The sequence below is a fragment of the Drosophila teissieri genome, chromosome X (assembly GCF_016746235.2).
Source record: "Drosophila teissieri strain GT53w chromosome X, Prin_Dtei_1.1, whole genome shotgun sequence".
NCBI classification, from domain to species: domain Eukaryota; kingdom Metazoa; phylum Arthropoda; class Insecta; order Diptera; family Drosophilidae; genus Drosophila; species Drosophila teissieri.
This window is the reverse complement of record NC_053034.1, coordinates 2,205,716-2,226,169: the sequence shown is the minus strand read 5'-3', so window position 1 is coordinate 2,226,169 and position 20,454 is coordinate 2,205,716. Positions and strand designations below refer to the sequence as shown.

Here is a 20,454-nt window from a genome sequence, read left to right as displayed (position 1 = left end):
GCAAAAGCTGTAGATCCCACAAGGTAAATGCAAATGCTATTTCTTTATAACGAACATTTTACAACGAATATGTTTGTAGACCATTTGCGATTCTAATTGAAAAAACCATTAAAATTAACTAACATTTTCTTAGTTCCATTGTTATCCACATTAAATTTCTAATATAAAATTTATTTCATTTAGGAGCTGAATATTTAGAATTTTCAGTATTATTCTGCATGTTCCACGGTATTTTCTTGTATATTCGAACAGCTTTTGTGTTGGTCACACTTGCCCTTCTCATCGAACCGAAATCGCTTTTATAAAAGACAAAAGTGCAGCTGGTCGAAAGTTGCATTAACGAAACTTCGAAAGTATTAAACACTCGACATTCGGCAGCTGTGAGTATGAATCAAATCAGGCGTAATCAAGCAAACATAATCGATCAAATAAACGAACTGAAGTCCCAAAGGGCGCTGCCCTTTGTGGGTGTGCGTGTGTGAGAGTGTGTGCGTATGAGTCAGCGTCGGCAGCGCGCAAAAGAAAACAATTGTTTTTGTGCTGTTAATCCATTTAAATGTCCTTCCGATGGTGACAAATCAACGGAGTTGCAAACATTTGGCCCAACTTTAGTTCTCAAGTGGATTTTGGTGCCTCAACTGCTGTTTTTTTCGGGCCTTTTAAGGCTTTAATTGAAATGTGCGCGCTAGTGTGCGTGAGAATGTTTTCAATGAGCCAAATACGTGTGTGATGTTGTTTTTGTTAACCGCAGTTCAACAGCATTGATAAACACCCATACAAATGCACGCATTGGTGGAGCGAGAGCGAAACTCCCATACGTGTCATTTTCGTATGCGCGAGTGACTCAGAGAAGCTGCGCATGTGTGCGTGCATGAGTCGCACACAGTGGGCACCCGATAGTGTGGACTTCTAACTATAGAGGAAGCTTGGATAGCCTCTTCTTTTAGACCTAAAATTGTCTTCTATGGATTTATTTATAAATAAAATGTTAACTTTCATATATTGGATATATCTTAAAACTCTTTAGTCTTGCCGAGTAGCAATAAGATGTTCCTTCCGTTGTGATAAACATATACATGCTGGACTCACTGTAGCAAGCGTCCACTGTATGTTGACACAGTTTGTTTGGGGAGCAATGAAAATCGGTTTCAGCGGAATTCGCTGCAATATGTCTATATATAGCCATAAATACATACCCGGCCAACGAAATGCTAATGTGAGTCGTCGTTTTTCGATTTCAGATCCACGCCGCACACACACATCACTTTAGCGCGAACCACTAGTGCAACCAGCTTCACAGGCCGGCTCCATTTAGCTCCATTAGCTGCAGCAGAACTACCAATCCAACAGCAACCATGTCATCCCGCAAGACCGCCGGACGTCGCGCCACCACCAAGAAGCGCGCCCAACGCGCCACCTCCAATGTGTTCGCCATGTTCGATCAGGCGCAGATCGCCGAGTTCAAGGAGGCCTTCAACATGATCGACCAGAACCGAGATGGCTTCGTCGAGAAGGAGGATCTGCACGACATGCTGGCCTCGCTGGGCAAGAACCCAACGGACGACTATCTCGATGGCATGATGAACGAGGCGCCCGGCCCTATCAACTTCACCATGTTCCTCACGCTCTTCGGCGAGCGGCTGCAGGGCACCGATCCCGAGGATGTGATCAAGAACGCCTTCGGCTGCTTCGACGAGGAGAACATGGGCGTCCTGCCCGAGGATCGTCTGAGGGAGCTGCTCACCACCATGGGTGATCGGTTCACAGACGAGGATGTAAGTTGTCTAGCTTATGATATCGAATCGGAGTTTCTCTATACAACTGCTTTCCATTCACATTCACAGGTGGACGAGATGTATCGGGAGGCGCCTATCAAGAACGGTCTGTTCGACTACCTCGAGTTCACGCGCATCCTTAAGCACGGTGCCAAGGACAAGGATGAGCAGTAAGATCGACAGCCATCGATGCATAAGCCAGCTGCCTCTCCAAACAATCCATCATGAGTTTCGTTTTGATAATTTAATATATATATATTTTTTTTGCTCTCGCGCCTTCTGTTCTTTGAATTCCTGATATTCCTGTACTTACCTGTGCATTTAAATTAAAACAAAAGTAGCCAACACAAGCGAATGTTACTGTACGATACTATAGTGTGTGATGTTGGAGCCAGATAACACGATTTCCCGAAAAACTCCTTTCATAAGTATTAACTCATTGAATATACATATATATTACCTATATACAAATACATACTTATACAAGAATGTGGCAATAAATGTTTGTTTTTCTTACACTCGTACGTGCGCACGTCCAACTCAACAGATGTCGGCGGCAATCCTTCAGCCAAAGACAACTGATCAAATAAGAGCAACTTTGGAATACCCCGCATGACAAACTAACAGCATGATAAATGGAGCTTTGGATGTGGTCGAAAATGAAAGAGAAGGGCTGTGAAACACCTTCGATTCGGGAATTAGTCAAAAGTTTCTTGGAATCTTCGACAAGCTGACTAATGAGTTCGCGTTTCGAGGTCCAAGAAAACTGAATCTGCAAAACTCATATCTTATTTCATATTTTGGATTCGAAGATATTTCCGTTTCTGTAAATATATTTTTGAAGAATTTAAAAAGAAATCAATTTAATAGTTACCTTAAGGTTAGAAACACACAACGTTGTATATTACAAACTTTTGGACAATTATTTATTAAAAAAAAACGAACATTTGAAAATCTAAAAAGACACGCATAAGCTCACTTTGCGATGGACGAGAATTAGAAACCAGACAAAGAGGCGTCTACACACTAGGCAAATTCTATGTACAAACAAGGCGCTAGGACTACAAATTAATGGTTAATGGCCTCTGCAGCAGGAACCAACACAACCCTCGGAGATTACTCCACCTTCTTGGCCAGCGGAGCGGTGTCGAAATGGCTCTTCCGTGTCAACCTGGCCCGATACGCGTCCCTCACCTGGTTGATCACATTGGCGAAGAGTATTGTGCCGAAGAAGACCAGGATGGTGCCAACCCAATGGTTCACGGTGAAGGGGTTCCGGAAATAGATGATGGAGAACAGCAGCGAAACGAACTTGCGCAGGGTGACCACCAGCGTGACGGTTAGCGAGGCACATTCGGTGGTCAGGACGTAGACGGCACTGATGCACACGTACTGGGTGACCACGTTGCACAGCAGGTAGAACAGCATCAGCGGGAATTTCCACTCCAGGCCAATGGCTCCCAGCAGTGGCACGGCCACTGGCTCCGATGACCATGCGATGCCAAAGTGTTGGACTATATTGCCGGCCATGATCAGAAAACCGGGCAGGGGCAGCATGTGCGTAAAGAATAACGCCTCGCTGGGATGCTTGCCGTACTTCTTGTAGATCACCTCCTGGTAGATGCCCATGTAGGCGGTGACCAGCAGGGCGATGGTCAGCAAACCAATGCCCACCGACCACCAGAAGAAGTCGGAATAGGAGGTATCCACCTTGAGGCTGTGATGGGTATTATCCTTGACATCGCCGCTGGAAACAAGGGTGCATAGGATAATGCCCGCCGTGATCATGGCCACGGAGCTGTACTGTCGCAGATTATAGCGCTTCTTCAGTAGCACAATGCCCATGATCATGTTGGCCATCAGTGAACCGCTGCGGAAGATCATGTGCAGCGGCATGGGTATGTTGAAGTTAAACGCGTAGTTATTGCACACGTTCGCCCCAAAGAACAGGGCCACCAGGATGACGTAGTCCTTCAGCGCAATCTTCGGTCGCACCGTAAAGAACTTGGAGGTGAAGACCAGGCCCTCCAGTGCGATGAACAGGAACTGGGCGAAGGTGATCAGGTTTCCGGCTCCCGGATCGATCTGAATGATCAGCTCCAGGAAGACCACGTTGCTGCAGCATCCGATGAACACGAACAGCATGCCCAACAGGGCCTTCAGATTCAGAGCCATATCTGAAAGTAGAATATACGAAAGATTAGATATATTGAATCACATTGACTATGATAATAGGCACCTTAGCAATCGATGTACATTGCATTCCGAGTTCAATTATGATTTTCTGAGTATTTTGACGGGAGGTTTTCGTGTTTTCATTGTAACTTGCTTGTAAAACATGCCGTGCTATCAGTATTTCGAACAGGTTAATAAGTAAGTGCATACATATGTAGCCACTTGCACGTAAGTTACTCAATACCTTCGCAAATCATTGTCATGATTACAAAGCAATTTCTATTGCATTAAACTGTGATCTGATTATGTTAATGAAAATAATTTAGAACTATTGATTATTCAACCCGATTTAAAATACATTACTACTAGCTGATAAAAATACATTTCTTTATCATTATTAATTTGCAGATCAGCAAAATAACTTTTAAATTTCAGTCGTATGTGCAAAGCGCACGGTGATACCGAAGAAAAACATACATGCATATGTATGTACATATATAAATGCTTCAAAAGCAAAATAAATTAGCATAAATTATTATAATAATTTCTTTGCGCCTGTGAAGCTAATCGCTTAGCTGTCAGATTTATTACCCTTCATAGCAAATAGTTATGCGAGATATAAACACGTTTCATAATATTTTTTACTGATTTGTTTAATTAGCATAAAATGCTTACTAAACTAGAACTGATCGTAAACAAAGCTATTATAATGTGGCCTTTTCGGTGGAATTAGGTACTTAAGATGACAGTTTTATTCACTTTATACCTGAGATTATGCGGTGCTAACAATTCTAATTAAGATATTAATATTCAAATATTTTAAATCGTTATATGAAGAATTTATAGTCACCCCGAATCCTATCGAAAAGTTGACGATACCTGATCGATTTCTTTGATATATGTGATTGAATTATGGTGTTTTACTCAGCAATCCACTGAACTCAAAGGGTGTTTCCAAGGTCGGGGTGGGTGGATTTAAATCGCTACCCGCTCAGCGTTAGTCGACAATTTGGACAATTGTCACGTTGTCGATAAGAAAGAACTACGCGCATTGCTTAAACGCTTAAAGTGAACAGAACCGACAATCGGTTATCGCTGTTACTTACCTTCGCAATGGGATATATTCTAATCCGCGGGATGAGGATGAGCGGGATGCTTGTGTTGGTCCGGTTTGATGACGGATCTCTCGGATCTTCGGATCTCTATTGTTTTTTGTCTCCCTGGCGGGATGTCGAGAATCAAGATTGATTATATCAGTTGCTTGGTTGCTTGCTGCATAAAGCACACTCGCACACACACACACACACACACACGCACATGCGGGCTATTAGAACATGAATAAGCACCAACACCAACCTGCGAATCAATTATCTCTATCTTATGCAGAGCGACCTTCACCGTTTTTCTATCTCACTCTCTCTCTCTCTCGCGCTATGGGCTCTCCTTGGAATGGCGTTTACCGTTCGTTGGGCGCATTGGAACTGCGACAATTAGTTTTTGGGTAGCTCGCTAATAAGTGTTAACAACTTGATTACAATCTTATTGTTTTGTTGTAGTCGCTGCCGCGTGTTGTTGTTGTGGAACAGCTGAAGTTCGCTGGCGCAGTGTGCCCAGCTGGTGGTGGGTCGGAAAATGCCGTCAGTTGGAGAGCTTTAAGTTATTGGCGACAATCGACATCGCTGGTAGCGATAATCGCCAATCGAATTTGAATATTAAAATGCATAACTTCCCACTTATGAATTGTTTATATAATTTAAATATCGAACTAAACATTATTCCGAGAAAATAGTATGAGCGTTATTTGCAGATTAGATTTCATAAAGAGCAGCGTGAGTAAGGCACTTTAGTTTTACCATATTTACGCATATCATATCATATCACATCATATCATATCATAACTGCTTTGACCAAACAAATGTGACACCGCAATTAATTGCTATCTTTTATTTTAAGTGTCTTCGTTAAAGCACCGCCAAACCAAGAAATCATTAACCCATTGTTGACAAGCATATATTGTATATGTAAAAGCACAGATAAGAGTTATATGAATAATTGGGGCTCTTATCTGCCCAAATGCAAAATCTTTTTGTATCCACCATCATCATCAGTCGCCCTCATAATAAAATATGCCTATATGTAAGATAGTGAGATTTCATTCTTGGCCCTGCACTTGATTCTTGATGCGTAGTCTTCGTTTTTGGCCAAGATCTCGATGGTTTGGCAGTTGGATTTCGGCAATCGTTGCACTATGAAGTCGGTTCAATTGAGTTTTCTGCTCTTGGCAGCGCTCTTCAGCAGTTCGCATCAGGTAAATGTGGATTTAGTACTTATTTCAAGATGTATCAATGAGAATTCCAAAAATCGGTTCACCCCGTCGTATACGTAATTTTCATAATATATGGTTATTACTATTTCAAAATATTATTTATAACCTCTCCATAGCTTTCCAAGCCGGAAGATCCCACCTATACGGCAGCAGTGGTGGAGCACATCGAGGCAGTGGGCAATTCTCCACGGACACGCACCATCTGGGCTTCGGAATCGTTTCAAAAGATCATCCGCGAAGTGGGTGATGTGGACATCATAGTGTTTCCCGAGCACATACTCAATAGCCAGGCAACGGCCACCTTTGTGCCCCACGAGAACCAGAGCATAACGCCCTGCTACCAAACGGACTACGAGCTGTTCCTCATCGAACTGTCCTGCGCGGCGAGGGCTAATGGCATATACGTGGTCATAAACGTGGTGGAGAAGGAACTGTGCGCCCATGGAGCTGGTTCCGATACCTTCAATCCTTGTCCTCCCACTGGAGTTCGCTACTTCAACACGAATGTGGTGTTCGACCGAAGGGGCAGGATAATCTCGCGGTACAGGAAATCGCATTTGTGGCGACACGAGTATGACTCAACATCGGTGTTGCGAACACCGGATATATCCATATTTAGCACAGACTTTGGCGTTACCTTTGGCCACTTCATCTGCTTTGACATGATGTTCTATGATCCAGCAGTGAAATTGTTGAGGGAGCACAACATCACGGACATCGTGTATCCCACCTACTGGTTCTCGGAACTGCCATTCCTGGGTGCTGTGCAACTGCAAGAGGGTTGGGCATTTGGTAACGATGTTAATGTCCTGGCCGCAGATGCCAGTAAGCCAGCTGGACGCACTTCCGGTTCGGGTATCTATGCAGGACGCGGTGGCCGTCTGGTGGCGGAGATATTCGAGCAGCCCACCACCAAGGTGCTGATTGCGGATGTGCCGAAGAGGCAGCATGGCCAATTGTCACCCACTTTTACGCCGCTGTTCACGCCGCAGTGGAAAACGCAACGATTGACCGGCTTGGCCACCTACCGGGATAACAATGTGGATGTATTCGAGAGTGAACTGTTGGCCGAGGACTTTCTCAGTTTCGAACGCCAGTTGTGCCACGGCAGCTTTTGCTGCTCCTTCGCCATCGAACGGAAGGCGAACAGCCCCGCGGAGAACGAGGTGACCAGCAGTGAGGCCAAGTCGTATCGCTATAGGATCGGCGTCTACTGGGGCAACCAGACCACCGTCATTGGAGTGGATCGTACCGAGCAGGCCACTTGTGCGCTCTTTGCCTGCACGGATGTGCGTACCGCCAGCTGTGGCTACATATTCCCGGAGAACGAGGAGGTCATCAATACGCACCATTTCACCAAGCTAAGCATCTCGGGCAATTTTCCAGCTGCTCCTCGTGGCCGTCGCTTGATCATGCCCAGCACCTTGAATGCTCTATTCCTGCCCGTTTCGGTGTCCGATTATGAATGGAGTGAGTCACCAGAGGCGGCAAATAATGTAGATAAGCCCATATTGGTCGATTTGAAACTGGCAAAGTCGCAAAACGATCTGCTGACCTTTGCCATTTGGGCCAACTATTACACCGAAATACCCAGCACCCACAATTTGGACCACATGCAGCCGATCCATGTCACCAGTCCCACGACTTCCACGACTTCCGCATCTTCGGCTATCTCGGCACTCTGGGTTTTATGGGTCCTCAGCTGTCTCTGCATCATCGTATTGTAGATTCCCCAACGCAGGCAATTGAAATGTAATAAATCTCTGGGTCGTAATACTTGGAAATACTTTGTTTTCCACCCCTTTCACTTTCTGCTTTTTGCCCTTTACTATTTGCTTATCTAAGGACCCATATAAATGAAGAACCAACAAATTTGATATAACTTTTATTGAAATATATCCCGCTTGCATTATGGCCGTCATAAGGCCAAAATTCCTCAATAAACCAGTGTCACAAAAAGCGTTGTTGAATTTGTTTAGATTTGTAGTTTCAAATTGAAAGCTGGCTGCTGCTATTTTTAGAGCAGCTCAATGGGGGGATTTAGGTTTCCCTAGCCAGAGGAAAAGCATTTCCATCGAGGTAAAAGGCATTTTCCAAGAACAAATGATGAACTAATGCAGATTTTGCAAATGCAAATTTCCCAGAATTTGACAGCAGCTCCAATCCAGCAGATCCAATGCAATTCCTACGAACTGACCGTTACATTCCCTGCCGTTCGTGGGTCTCCATTTGGAGTCGGGTATTATTTGAATAAAGGCAGCATTCCACCGCCCACCGCCCACCGCACACCGCCACCCGCCCTTTCTGGCGCCCAAGCAGCCGACGTACGACCTTGTGGAGATTTGCTTCCAGCGCAGGCGCTTCAAGGACCTCTGCCAGCGTTGTTTGCATTTCCAACAGGTAGCGACGTCGCCGTCGCCGTCGACGTCGAAGTCCATGCAACAGTGGCCGCCGTTTATAATGAGCCAAGGCCGATGATGAGGGGAGAGGGCGGGCAGGGGGGAAGGGGGGCGCCACCCAGTGGGCGGTGGGTGGAAATCCTCATCTGCCAAAACACACTCACACACACTGACACACACTCACGCATCAATGTGTAGCATCTTCAATGACAACGACGACGACTTCTCCGCGGGAGAATCCTGCTGGACAGGATTCACGCTGTGACTTTCCGTGCGATTTAACATCATTTGCTTGCTTGCTGCCACGCCGTCACCTGCCACGCCTCCCCAACTTCCGTCCACCGCAAAGAAGAAGAAAACAACAACAAAATCAACCCAAAAAGTAAGTACAAAATAAACTTTCTGCGAATTCGAATGAAACTAGTGTGCCTAAGAAAAGTGACGAAAAAGAGCTTCAAGTTTCACGATTACCAAGCGAATAATGCACTCAATGTTAATTTGTTATTTTATTATCTTATTATGTTATTAAAAGTTCATATTTATCTGGCAATTTTCTCCGATTTCATCTTAATTTTCGTGTTTTATCTAGCCATTTTCCTTGATTTCATCTTAATTTTCGTGTTTTTAATACGGAGTATGGGGGCATAAGCTGTTTGCAATAGAGTTATAGCCAACACGCCCCCTTTTCCCCCTCAACACTCCCCCTTTACTTTCTTTTCACACCCCTTCACTTCCCTTTGACTCCCCCCTCACTCCCCCCTCACTCCCCGCTGTGTAATTTCCCTCCATTTATTTGAAGCCCCCTCTTGCCTTTATTTTTTCATTACTCCCCTCCACCCCCTTTCTTCCACCTACCGCCATTCAATTCGATTCCCAGGCCTTGGTAAACACTTTTTTTTTTAGCACAAAAATCAAAAACTTTGAGCTCTCTCCGCTTTTTAGGGGCGCTATAGGGACACCACGGGTGGTTCAGGGTGGTTTTAGGGTGGCTCAGAGTGGTTCGAGGTGCTGCCACTGTTGCTGCTGTTGCTGCTGTTGCTGCTGTGGCACCTGCCACTTGAAAATTCCACACGGCTTCTGTTACATTTTGATTTATTTGTTGAAATTTATTGTTAAAGTGAATGGAGGCGCAAAGTTGCCAGCGCAAGGAGGGGGTTGGGGGGTTGCTGATGAATGGGGAGTTTGAGTGGGTGGCTGGGCGCTTATGTATAACAGGTGGTGAAGTGTAGGTGAAGGCCGCCGTCGCACCCATAAAATATCTGGCCGTACTGGCTTCTCTACTACTTTCCTTTCGTTTTTTTTTTCAACTTCGACCTGTCGAGAGGCGGCAACGAGGAAGGATTCTCAATCAGAATCAGTTCCAGTCATTGAGACGCACACACACACACAGGCAGAGAAGGTCGCCGCATTAGCAACTAACCGCATTCGGAACTGGGTACCAATTCGATTACCATTCTCCTGGCCACACAGTGCAAAAAAGGGGGGTAAAACGTACGAACGCGAATTCTTCAGCAATGCTGAATGCGTATTATGCAGTTAGAAGTTACCAAGCATTTTCCTTGGCTATGTTGCTACATAAGTGCATTTCTAGAAACATTAAAATTCTTAAATTTTCGTTTATTGTTTCAGTTTCAGTTTAAGTTGTTATTTTATAGCCTGGTTTTTGGCTGTGCAGTTACCTTTTCGCCACCTTCAGTGCCACGCCACGCCGGTGCTACAGTCACTTCCCTGAGGTCTCAGGCAGAACTGATTGAATTGAATATCAGTTTTCAGCTGGCACAGCTCCCCAGATTGCCACGCCCCACAAGTTGCGCCCTTGCCGTTCTGCTGTGCCATTTGAATTTGAATGGAAATGATTTCACTTGATTTTCATATTTTTATTATGTTCCCGCCGGGCTCACCTGGCACACAGACACACACAAGCACACACACACACATATGTATGTATGTATGCAAACACACACATCCGGAGTCATGCTCCATCTCACTCGCTCGTTGTGTTCGCCCTCTCCCCTCCCTTTCGCACACAGCCAAACGCCCATTTTGACTTTATTAAAATGTATTGTAAACACGACTGTGAGGGGTGAGGAGGGGAGGGGGAATGTATCTTGCCATATTTACCAGACTTAGCTGGCCACAACTTTTGGTTTTCGGTCGCTGCCAGAATGCAATCCTCTAATTGTCTGCCGATTTGGCCAAACATTTGCGGCTCTAAGTGGGCAAGCAATCCGGCTAACATCATAGATTGCTACCAAACATAGCTAACTTTCCCAAGCGAGAGTATACGGGTACATAAAGCTAACGCAAATGTTTAACAACTACGTTTTTGAAAGCATAAAAGTGAATCATTTTGTAATTAGTACATACACATAACTGTTGGGAATATTCATAAAGTATCGATAATGGCCAGCTCCAGCGACTTAAACAGCGAACTTCCTTTGTAGTGGCCCATTGCCATCGATTTGAGGCACCCCATTTTTTTGGCCACTTGTCCACGCAGCCGGAAACTCAGCCAGTCTGCTCAGGTATATATGTATATATAAAAAATATATATATATACGCGCAAATATATGTATATACGTGCATGCAGATGTATTATTTAGCAGGAGTAGGGAAAACGGGGGCCGAAACCAAAATAAAAATAAGAAAGAATATGATTACGTATACGCAACGTGGAACTTCTTTAACTTCAAGTGCGTGAGAGTGTGAGTGCGCTAGTGAGCGTTGTGATTGTGTGAGTGTCTCTCTCTGTGTGTGTGTGTGTGCCTGGTCATTACGCACGTAGCATTTGTATGAATGGAAAAGCCACCCACCCCATCCACTCAACAGCCCACTCCACTCGCCTTGCCGCATCGCTGAGCACATAAAAATAAATCAAGTTTTTCTTCATTTCCTTTGCTGTTCGTCGACTTTTCCGCCCCTCGGATTTCCACCACCCCCCCTCCAACGACTTCTTTCATTTGTTTGTGCGCCAGGCATATGGCTTTTCCTTCTTTTTTTAAGATTTTAACTTTATGTGGCATACTTACGGAGGCGAAACGCCCAGGTGGAGCAGCTAACGATGCCGCTGACCGCGTGCGTCCTTAACGCGTTTTTTATGCTAAAAACCGAAATGAAGTCAAACGCAGACGGGCAATCGCGAAACCAGGTAACTGCTAACTGCTAACTGGTAACAGGTAACAGCCAAGAGTCAACTGGTAACAGGTAACAAGCCCGCAGGACGAAACGAAGCTAATATCTAAAAAATAATAATAAATGCCACGGGAAGCAGCCGCAGACAAGCGTTCAACAGCAACAGGCTTTCTAACCACAAGTGGTTACACCATCGACATCGAAAAAATGCCAGTAACTGAAAACTAGCAGATACACGCGAAAAAATAGATTTAATTGATTACATATGTATAAATTTAAATATGTATACGTTACATCTTTGAATAAAAACGTAGCAATTACATTTATGCCAGCACTTGAAAGTCTTATTTAGAAATTGGAATTTATGTAACTGTTTTCATGCAGTGTAGACAAGTGAAACATAAAAAAAACAGCGTCCAAAACAAACAGTAAAAAACGCGTAAAACGGCCACAACGATGCCAATAAAAGTATTTATACAACCGCACCGCCAACAGACAACAAGATCTCAATTAATTTACATAAAAACCACAAAAAAACGGCGACATATTAACCATAACCAGCTGCAACAGGCAAAAGTGTGGAAAAAATGTAAGGCCATCAGAATGGCAATGAAAAATATAGAAAGTTATGAAAGCTTTAGTGTTTAAATCAGAGTTAGTAGCAAAGTAAAGTAGATTAAGGATTGGGTATTTGAAAATCCAGCAAATAAGAGTTTTTAAAATGGAAATATACAATGTGGCCATAAATTAAGCAACAATGTCACTCAATAGCAAATGGCAATTGGCAATACAAAAAGCGAATAATCAAGGAGCAGAAATCAGAAAGCAAAAAGCTCGATTTGCAAGCCGCAATTTTCAAGGAAACTCGAGTCGGAAAACGCGCCATGAATTGTGTGAATTATATGCAAGATTATTAAAGTTAAACATACATTTTTGTTGCGTTCATCAAATGTGTGGAAATTGAAATTGAAAAGCATTTTATTGGCAAGGCCATCCACGTTCCCCGATTTCCACATGGACCATGGCATCATCATCATGGAATCACCTTTTTGAATGTGTGGCTATAATTTTCTGCATTTTCAACACGTCAACGCTACGTGTTGATGATGCTAACAATTTTCCATTTCCATTGCAGCAACGAATGAAATGGGAAGCGCGGGTGGGAGGAAATTCATTCAAACTGCGGGGGAATCCAGCGCCATATAATAATGCCATTGCCAGAACTTACACACGATTGCACTGCGAGCGTTTATATTTCATTTCCTGTTGCATTTTATTGCTGACTCCATTATTGAGGGGCAAGCGGGACAAAAAGGGGCTCAAAGGGCGGGAAGGATGGCCAGGATGGGCAGCATGGCTAGAATGGCCAGAATGGGCAGGATCTAATCGGGTTATGCCACTGGATGACTGGGTGCATCGTGACTGCGGAAGCCAGGGATTAGGTATATATTCCATGTCACCTAACGTCGATATGCTTTCAAGGCAATAAATAAAGTAGAACTTGATTGGATTTCAAGAGGTTTGGCATTTAATATACTGACATATTTGGCATGAACTTTAGTTTCAACGGCAAGACGAAGCAGATCGCTGAACTAACTGACCAAAATATATGAATGTATTCAATATATTCTTAAACGAATTATGCCTTTCATTGCCTACTTTCAGGCACATTACCTATACAAACGTAAGTTGTGTAAATCACACATTTATGGTAATGCTAGCAAATGCTCTATACAAATATTCGTAAGTATGGAGTATTTTTAGAGACCTCCAGTCGATTGAGCCATCGATTTGAACTGTCTGTTATTACTTTATTGTTCTATATTTATGCACATGCACTGGCTGAAGTGTCCTTCGAACTTCGCAAACACACACAAACGCATTGAGGCGGATAAATTTACACACAGAGACAGGCACAATGCAGCGACGTCCTTGCTCCTTGATGGCATTGAATGCCACCCACCGCCCACCGCACACCGCACACCACCCACAACCCACCACCCACCATCCAGCGACCGCCCAAAAAGCAACCCACATTATTTTCATATTAGTTTTGAAAAGCGCATTATGTGCGCTTGGCCCCCGTTTCGCATTAAGTCCGCGTCTTTTTTCTTCTTTCTTTTCGGCATGTGTAATGGCTCGCATTATTATCCTCATTTCGGTGTCCTGTGGCCGCCATCAAAATGGAAATATGCAAATGGCCACGCGGCTCCCAGCTTCTGAATTCGTTGATACAACTGCGGATACAGATACTGTGAAATTTGCCCAACCGCTAATCGCTGGCGGTAAAAACCGCGCGCAGACACATTTCGAGGACATTGGAAAAGGCCAAGGTTCAAGGAGCAAGGATGCGGCGGTACTGCAACCGAGTGGCAGTGCTAATTCGCTGATTGGGGATTAATGAGTTCATTTCGCTATTGACCGAGTTAACTTGAACAGAAGAAGCTGGCCTGAAAATTTGCACAATACATTGTACCCATTTTTGGGGAACTCCTGAGCTGCCGAAGGTTGTGTCATCAGGACTTCAGATCCTGCGACACACTCCATTGCACAGGCCATCTCTCGATGGGCAAAAAGGCAAAACAATCGCAGAATGTTATCCTATGCGAGTATAAGTAATTTCAGTGCTTTGGCCTCTGGGCCAAATCAAGCGTAAACTGTCCGATAAAACGATAAACAAAACAATTAATTGCATTGTGGTCATGTCCGTGTCCATACATATATGTAGATGTCCTGTTTCAGGACCCTTTTTAATGACTATTTTACGCACACGACTTGCCTTTCGGCATCATACGATTTATTATGATTGGGGCACGGAATTTGGTTTTTGGGCTTGGTCTTGGGTTTTGGGATCGGGATTGGGATCCACCATTGCCTGGGTCACTGACTTCTCCTTTGGGGATGCAAATGTGTGTCCCGCCCGGCCAGAAAACGGAAACTGCTCGAAAAGTATGCCATAAATAAGGACGAGGGCCGAGTGCACAGCATATTTGGCTCCTGAATTGTTCCACCGAGAAGTGCGCAATATACATGTACACATATATATTTATATATAGCGGCGAGCAAACGAAATATTTAATAACACTGTGGCATGCCCCAACAAAAAATTCGTTCTTCAAGCAATTCCCGAACCAGAAAATTCCCGCTTTTTATTCGTTTGCTGCACAGAAATCTCGCCAAATCACGAGAAAACACTGCAGGTACACAAAATGCCATCGATTAATTCCCGAAATAAGTTTCTTCATTGCAAACTTTGCGATTGACTTTCGTCGTCTTGATAGATAACCAATTAAAAATTGTTTTGATTGTGAAAGTTTAGCCGCAATGACTTTTTTTATTATATGAAGAATCATAATAACATAATGTATCTTAACATCACAGGGTGGAGAAATATTCTTAAGAATTACCAAAACTATATACAAATTATTGAAGTACATATAGATATATGAATAACTTTATTTTTATTTTAAGCATTAAATATGTACGTTTATTAATTAAATATGTTTTGAGAAGGCGCACGTGAACACAAAAATATATTTTAATAAACTCCCTCCTAAGTGTGCAACATCCCCGCCAGGTCCATGATGCACTGCATCCAGAATGACGACGGGATACCCACATGGCCTCTGGAACCACTATCACACACACCCACACACATACTACTACTTTTACTATCACATCATAACTTCCGGTCAACTGATCTATGGGCTGTCAGAGCGGCTATCCCATGAGGATTGAGTCAGAACTGATTGGGAATTGGAAGTATTGGTGGACGAAACTTTTTCTACATTTCATTAATTATGTAAAATTATGTAAATTAAGTAAATTACAATGTATACAAAATAACTTTTGATATGTTTAGTGTTTTGCGTTGAATGTTACCTATGTTTCAATGTTGCACATTCAATGTTTCATGTTCAATGTTACTTGTTAAATAAGTAGTGAAGTTAATTTTTAAATATTTACTTAAAAAAACTACAAGTCCATGGGAAAATAAGGGAAATAAAAACGAAGCTTGCAAATTGAATCAAGAAGTGACACAATCGACAAGGATACTGCCGCTGATACTTCCGGCCAAAAAAAAAGAAAGAAAATAAAATGGCATAACTGCAGCCAGTCTGTGTGCGAAAAGATTTTTCCACACAGTTGTGCGCCGATTTTCCCCTCTCGCTTTCCACCTTTCCACACCCTTTTTCCCGCCCACAGCCACCCACCCCCGTATTGCCTATAACAAGCCGCCAATTACGATAGAAATCTAGAGAATGTGCAAAATCGAGCAAAAAATTTGCGACTATAAGGCGAAAACAAATTTACATGCAAATCCATTTTAGCCATGGCAAGGACACGCCAGGAGCCAAAATGGCGACACGCTTCGTGTCTGTGTGACTGCTAGTGTATGTTTCCCTGTGTGTGTGTGTGTTTCTGTGTGTGTATTTCAGCCAACAAATTATCTCAATTTAGCATAATATTTACCGAACTGCATTGAACCTTTGCCAGACGACAGGCGGAGCAGCAAAAGAAGGTGGTTGGCAAAGGAAAAGGAAAAACCGGTGAAAGCGGAAAAGCTGGGCCAAGAATGGTGGGTGCATTTGGGGGGATTCCCCCAGAATATTGCCAATTAGTGCTGAACGGTCCGTCGTGATTGTAATTACGAGCTTATAATGTGCAATTGGCCACGAGAGTGGCTTAAACAAATGCTACCAAGAGATTTATGCGGCAATGAAAGTGTTTAGCTACTAAGTTTATATTTAAAGATTTCATTTTTTAGATTTTTTATTTACAGAGTGCTACTTAGTTGCTATTTCAACTATTTTGAAAACAAAGGTGTACAAAATGCCATAGTAAATAGGACTTCAAATGCAATGTCGTTCATTCTGATTAAAAAACATCAATTAACATGGGATTGGTCAAAATGTATGAAACGTTCTTTAATTAAATAAAATTTCAAAATAGTATAAATTGCTGGCCATCCATGATGAATGGCAAATCGAACTTAAAATGTACATTTTATTGAAATGGAAACAAATATTTCTGCCTTTAATTAAATGAAGCAGTGTTTTCTCAATGGCAAATATTTATATATATTTATTTTTTATTTAATCAAATGACAGATTTCAATCGTGTAGGTCAAATGCATAAATGCATTTCGCTGTTCATAATTGAATTCACTTTGCAGCCATTGAATGAAACATTCAGTGATTTATTGGCCAAATTCGTATTATATTCGTATTTAATAAAGTGGTTTTCGTGTTCATGTTCGTGTTCGTGTTTGGATTTGTGTCACGACCGCAGCATCGAGGTTTTGAGAAATGTCGCGGCTTTGGCGCCGTTTCATGAGCTAAGAAATTGAATTTCAAGTCCTTGTCGTCCTTGTCGTCCTGCCACTGACTTATGGCTGGTCTTTCCGCCATTTTCCCCTGTCTGATTTCCCCCTGGCTGATTCACCTGGCTGTCTTGGGCATCCATGTTCATGCATGGCGCTCTGACATTCCATTCCTTGCCATTCTATTCCATACAATTCCAATCCATTCAATTCGATGCCAATGCCACCAAGGCAGCCTGCGCTCCACCATTCGATATCAGTCAAACTAATGGCGCTTGATTCTGTCTATTGAAAAGTCCCATTGCTGTCTCGCCTTCGGTGGGAAATTTTCGGTGCTCTGCCTCGGTGGCAAATTGCAAACTTTCCATTTGCCTCGCTGCATTTCGCTGACATTGAAAAAGGTGCACAAGACGCAGCCAGCTGAAAATGGGGGGAAAAAATGCACCAGTGTCTTCTCAAGTCTTTTGAAAGGCTGTCTAAAAGTATAGTAGAATTTGACTTTCCTTTAATTTATACAGGCTAGCGTACGAATTATTTCCACACAGCATATCTCTCTACACATTTCAGCACTTAAGTTTTCAGAGGTTTTTGATTTCTATGTTGCCATCCAGATTGCAATTCCAATGCATTCGAGGAAATTGTGGCACACTTTTGCGATCTTGCCAAATTGCTAAACCAATTAGGCAGCAGTCCAATCGATTTGGGTGCCTTCAATTATCACAAATCGAATACCGATTTACAAACGAATCCTAATTCGGCAAATAGAATATATTGCTGGCTGCCCAAAGGTGTTGTCCTGCCAAAAGGATTCACTTTCAATTGAAGTCCTTCTCTTTTGCCCTGTTTTTTCCGTTTTTATCCTTTTTTTTTGTAGATTTTGTTTTACGTACGACTTTCTCCCCCCAGAGCTTTTTCAATTTACTAACGGAAATCCAGGCAGTAAAGCGCATTCAATCAACTGCTCCTAACTTTGTTGTGAGCTGGACCTGGTCGATGGTCTTGGCTCGGAGGCTGGGAGGCAGGGAGGCGGGGAGGCATTAAATTTATATGTCAATAAATCTCGAGGAGCAAAAGCCAAACGGCAAGTCATTGGCTTTGGCGGATGTGTGCGAGCAGTGCAGCCAGACATTTGCTCGGCTGGCAAAACTTATTAGCCATCGCGTTTAAGGCCATTAAACCAAGCCAGGTGGCGTGGGGTCGTGCCACATACATGGCCATAAATCAGAGGGCCACCGACATGGCCAACTCTGGCCCAATGGGATGGCGTGGGGCAGTTTAGTGGTCCAGTGACAGTTTGCCGATACAAAGGATTAACATAGCAGCTCAATTACACGGCACTACTGCCTCAAGTTGACAGATTCTAAAAGAGACTCTTGCTACATTTGATTGGGTGCCTGCACCTTGGCATTCCATAAAAAAAATGCATTTAATTGAAAAAAGCCTATATATAGTATTTTTGTAATTTGTTGAATTTAATTACGAGTTCAAAGAGGTATGGCATTCCATAATTGGACAATTATAGCTTATGTTTTGGTCAAAATACTGATAATTTCTTATACAAAAATTCAAAGGTACTATTTTTGGCAAAAATGATGTATTTACGATTGGTGTTTTCTGTATAACTTGGCTAAAAATGGTCAGAAAGCCAAAAGAATTACAGTTTTGTACTCCTAATTACCAATACTAACCATCCATGTCACTTTTTGACCGACGTTGTCAAAATATTTTTTGGCCAAATTTTTGCATTTTTTGTAAGGGGTAACATCATCAAATTTTGCAAAAAATGTGAAAAAAATAGAGTGCCTATTCTTGAACACAGTTCGATTGGAAATTTAATTACGAACTCATCGAGGTATAATATTCCATATTTGGACAAATATTTTGAAAGTGGTGGGAAAAAAAGGATTATTTTTTGACGAAAACTTAAAAAAGCGACTTTTGGTGGAAATTCTATATTTACTACGATGATCTTTATCATAACTTCGCTAAAAATTGTCATAAAGATGAAAGAATCACAGTTTTTAAGAGCTTATTACTAATGCTAACCTTCCCAATCCCTTTTTGGAAAATTTGGCTTGGCAACTTGGCCACGATCGACATGCCACAGCTTTACTATTGTAGTGGCCACTTCAAGTTTGTTTCAATTTGCAGATGCACTTCGAGTACGTATAACCGCAATCTTACTTTGATTCGGGTACGATTCCACTTTGTCCTTGGCAAATTTGCTGCTGCCACAGCAAGCGGCTAATCGCACACATGTAAGCAAATTTCCCAAGCTTTTCCACCCATACAGTTCAGTTCATACAGTTCATTTTCCGAGTGCGTATGCGTAATAATTCGTCACAGGTTTTTGTGGCTTGTTGTGTAAGTGTGTTGTCGGTTGTTTGTTGCCGGATTTAAGCGTTTGTGATTAATCAGGCAGCCAGTTTGCCAGCCACTGACCCACTTCACACCCATGGCCACTTTTCGGCGAGTGCCGCTGTTGGTGGCATAAATCTCAGACAACGCGTCGTATGAGCGATGTCAAATGCAGGCACGCTGACTGCCTTCCTGGGGCATCATTAATAATACTTTTTAGTTTGCAAATACGCATGTGTCTGTGTGTGTGTGTGTTGTGTGTCTGTGGGTGCCTTTCTTCCTTTCTTTTTGGCTAACAAATTGCCCGGTTGAGGGCACAACAAAATTGCAATTAATCAAGCAGACAAAAATCTGCCGCAAGTCCCGAGGCCAACTTACCAACGTATAACTTACCAACATATAACCATCCAACATATGATTTTGTGGCCTAACTAATCAATGATTGAGCGAGCGATTCATTCATTTCTGGTCATCGAAGTCCTGGCCCGAATATCCGCAAATGAAAAAAAGGCCCAGGACTCTGGCAAAATGACTAGAAATAAGCCCAATATACGTAGAAAATACGACCCAAGAAATTAAATTATTTGTTAGTCAGGGAAAACGGAGATAAGAGGTCCAGGAAGCAGATCTACAAAAGAGCCTGACAGCAAGGATGGCTCGCACTGAAACACTGCGAGAAAATGGTGGATAATATAAAGACAATACCGAAATACACACAAATATCTATTGTTTACAGATCTAAGAAACGTGCATTCCAAATAGGAGACAGAAAATTGTTGCATTTCTGCAAGCAAACAACTAACGCAGCAGTAATTTCGCTGAGTGCAGATCCCATATTAATGTGTGTGTGGTTGTGTGTGATGGCTTCGTTCGTCTGGCTGGGCAACAAGTGAAAATCCATTTGTTAGAGGAAATCGTGCAAAAAGCTTAAATACGAAGCTTAAACATAAGTAGCAACGAATGCCG

At 42.8% G+C, this 20,454-nt stretch overlaps 3 protein-coding genes across 5 annotated transcripts; 2 read left to right on the top strand and 1 right to left on the bottom strand.

Moving 5' to 3' along the window:
• Nucleotides 1-247: 247 nt before the first annotated feature.
• Nucleotides 248-2,264, top strand: LOC122623177 (myosin regulatory light chain sqh). Its single transcript, XM_043802162.1, has 3 exons — nt 248-380; nt 1,242-1,775; nt 1,845-2,264. The coding sequence occupies exons 2-3, from the start codon at nt 1,356-1,358 to the stop codon at nt 1,947-1,949; spliced, it is 525 nt and encodes a 174-aa protein (XP_043658097.1). The 5' UTR covers nt 248-380; nt 1,242-1,355; the 3' UTR covers nt 1,950-2,264.
• A 411-nt stretch (nt 2,265-2,675) lies between these two features.
• On the bottom strand, nt 2,676-5,556 carry LOC122623175 (UDP-xylose and UDP-N-acetylglucosamine transporter). Of its 3 annotated transcripts, none has more exons than XM_043802159.1 (3): nt 5,307-5,556; nt 5,057-5,170; nt 2,676-3,952 (listed from the first exon to the last, which is right to left on the bottom strand). In XM_043802159.1, exon 3 carries the CDS (start codon nt 3,948-3,950, stop codon nt 2,892-2,894), a length of 1,059 nt encoding a protein of 352 aa, XP_043658094.1. In that variant the 5' UTR covers nt 3,951-3,952; nt 5,057-5,170; nt 5,307-5,556; the 3' UTR covers nt 2,676-2,891. The 3 variants fall into 3 exon arrangements, with proteins under 3 accessions (XP_043658094.1, XP_043658095.1, XP_043658096.1); XM_043802160.1 differs by having other exon boundaries at nt 5,411-5,429; XM_043802161.1 differs by lacking the exons at nt 5,057-5,170; nt 5,307-5,556 and adding an exon at nt 4,015-4,149.
• Nucleotides 5,557-6,157: 601 nt separating this feature from the next.
• Nucleotides 6,158-8,196, top strand: LOC122624302 (vanin-like protein 1). The gene is made up of 2 exons (XM_043803795.1): nt 6,158-6,258; nt 6,393-8,196. The coding sequence occupies exons 1-2, from the start codon at nt 6,163-6,165 to the stop codon at nt 8,001-8,003; spliced, it is 1,707 nt and encodes a 568-aa protein (XP_043659730.1). The 5' UTR covers nt 6,158-6,162; the 3' UTR covers nt 8,004-8,196.
• Nucleotides 8,197-20,454: the final 12,258 nt, after the last annotated feature.

Coding starts and splice junctions, on each gene's coding strand:
- LOC122623175 (XM_043802159.1), bottom strand. CDS start 3,950: ATGGCTCTGAATCTGAAGGCCCTGTTGGGCATGCTGTTCGTGTTCATC.
- LOC122623177 (XM_043802162.1), top strand. CDS start 1,356: ATGTCATCCCGCAAGACCGCCGGACGTCGCGCCACCACCAAGAAGCGC. Junction 1,776..1,844: donor ATCGGTTCACAGACGAGGAT/GTAAGTTGTCTA, acceptor TCACATTCACAG/GTGGACGAGATGTATCGGGA.
- LOC122624302 (XM_043803795.1), top strand. CDS start 6,163: ATGGTTTGGCAGTTGGATTTCGGCAATCGTTGCACTATGAAGTCGGTT. Junction 6,259..6,392: donor TCTTCAGCAGTTCGCATCAG/GTAAATGTGGAT, acceptor ACCTCTCCATAG/CTTTCCAAGCCGGAAGATCC.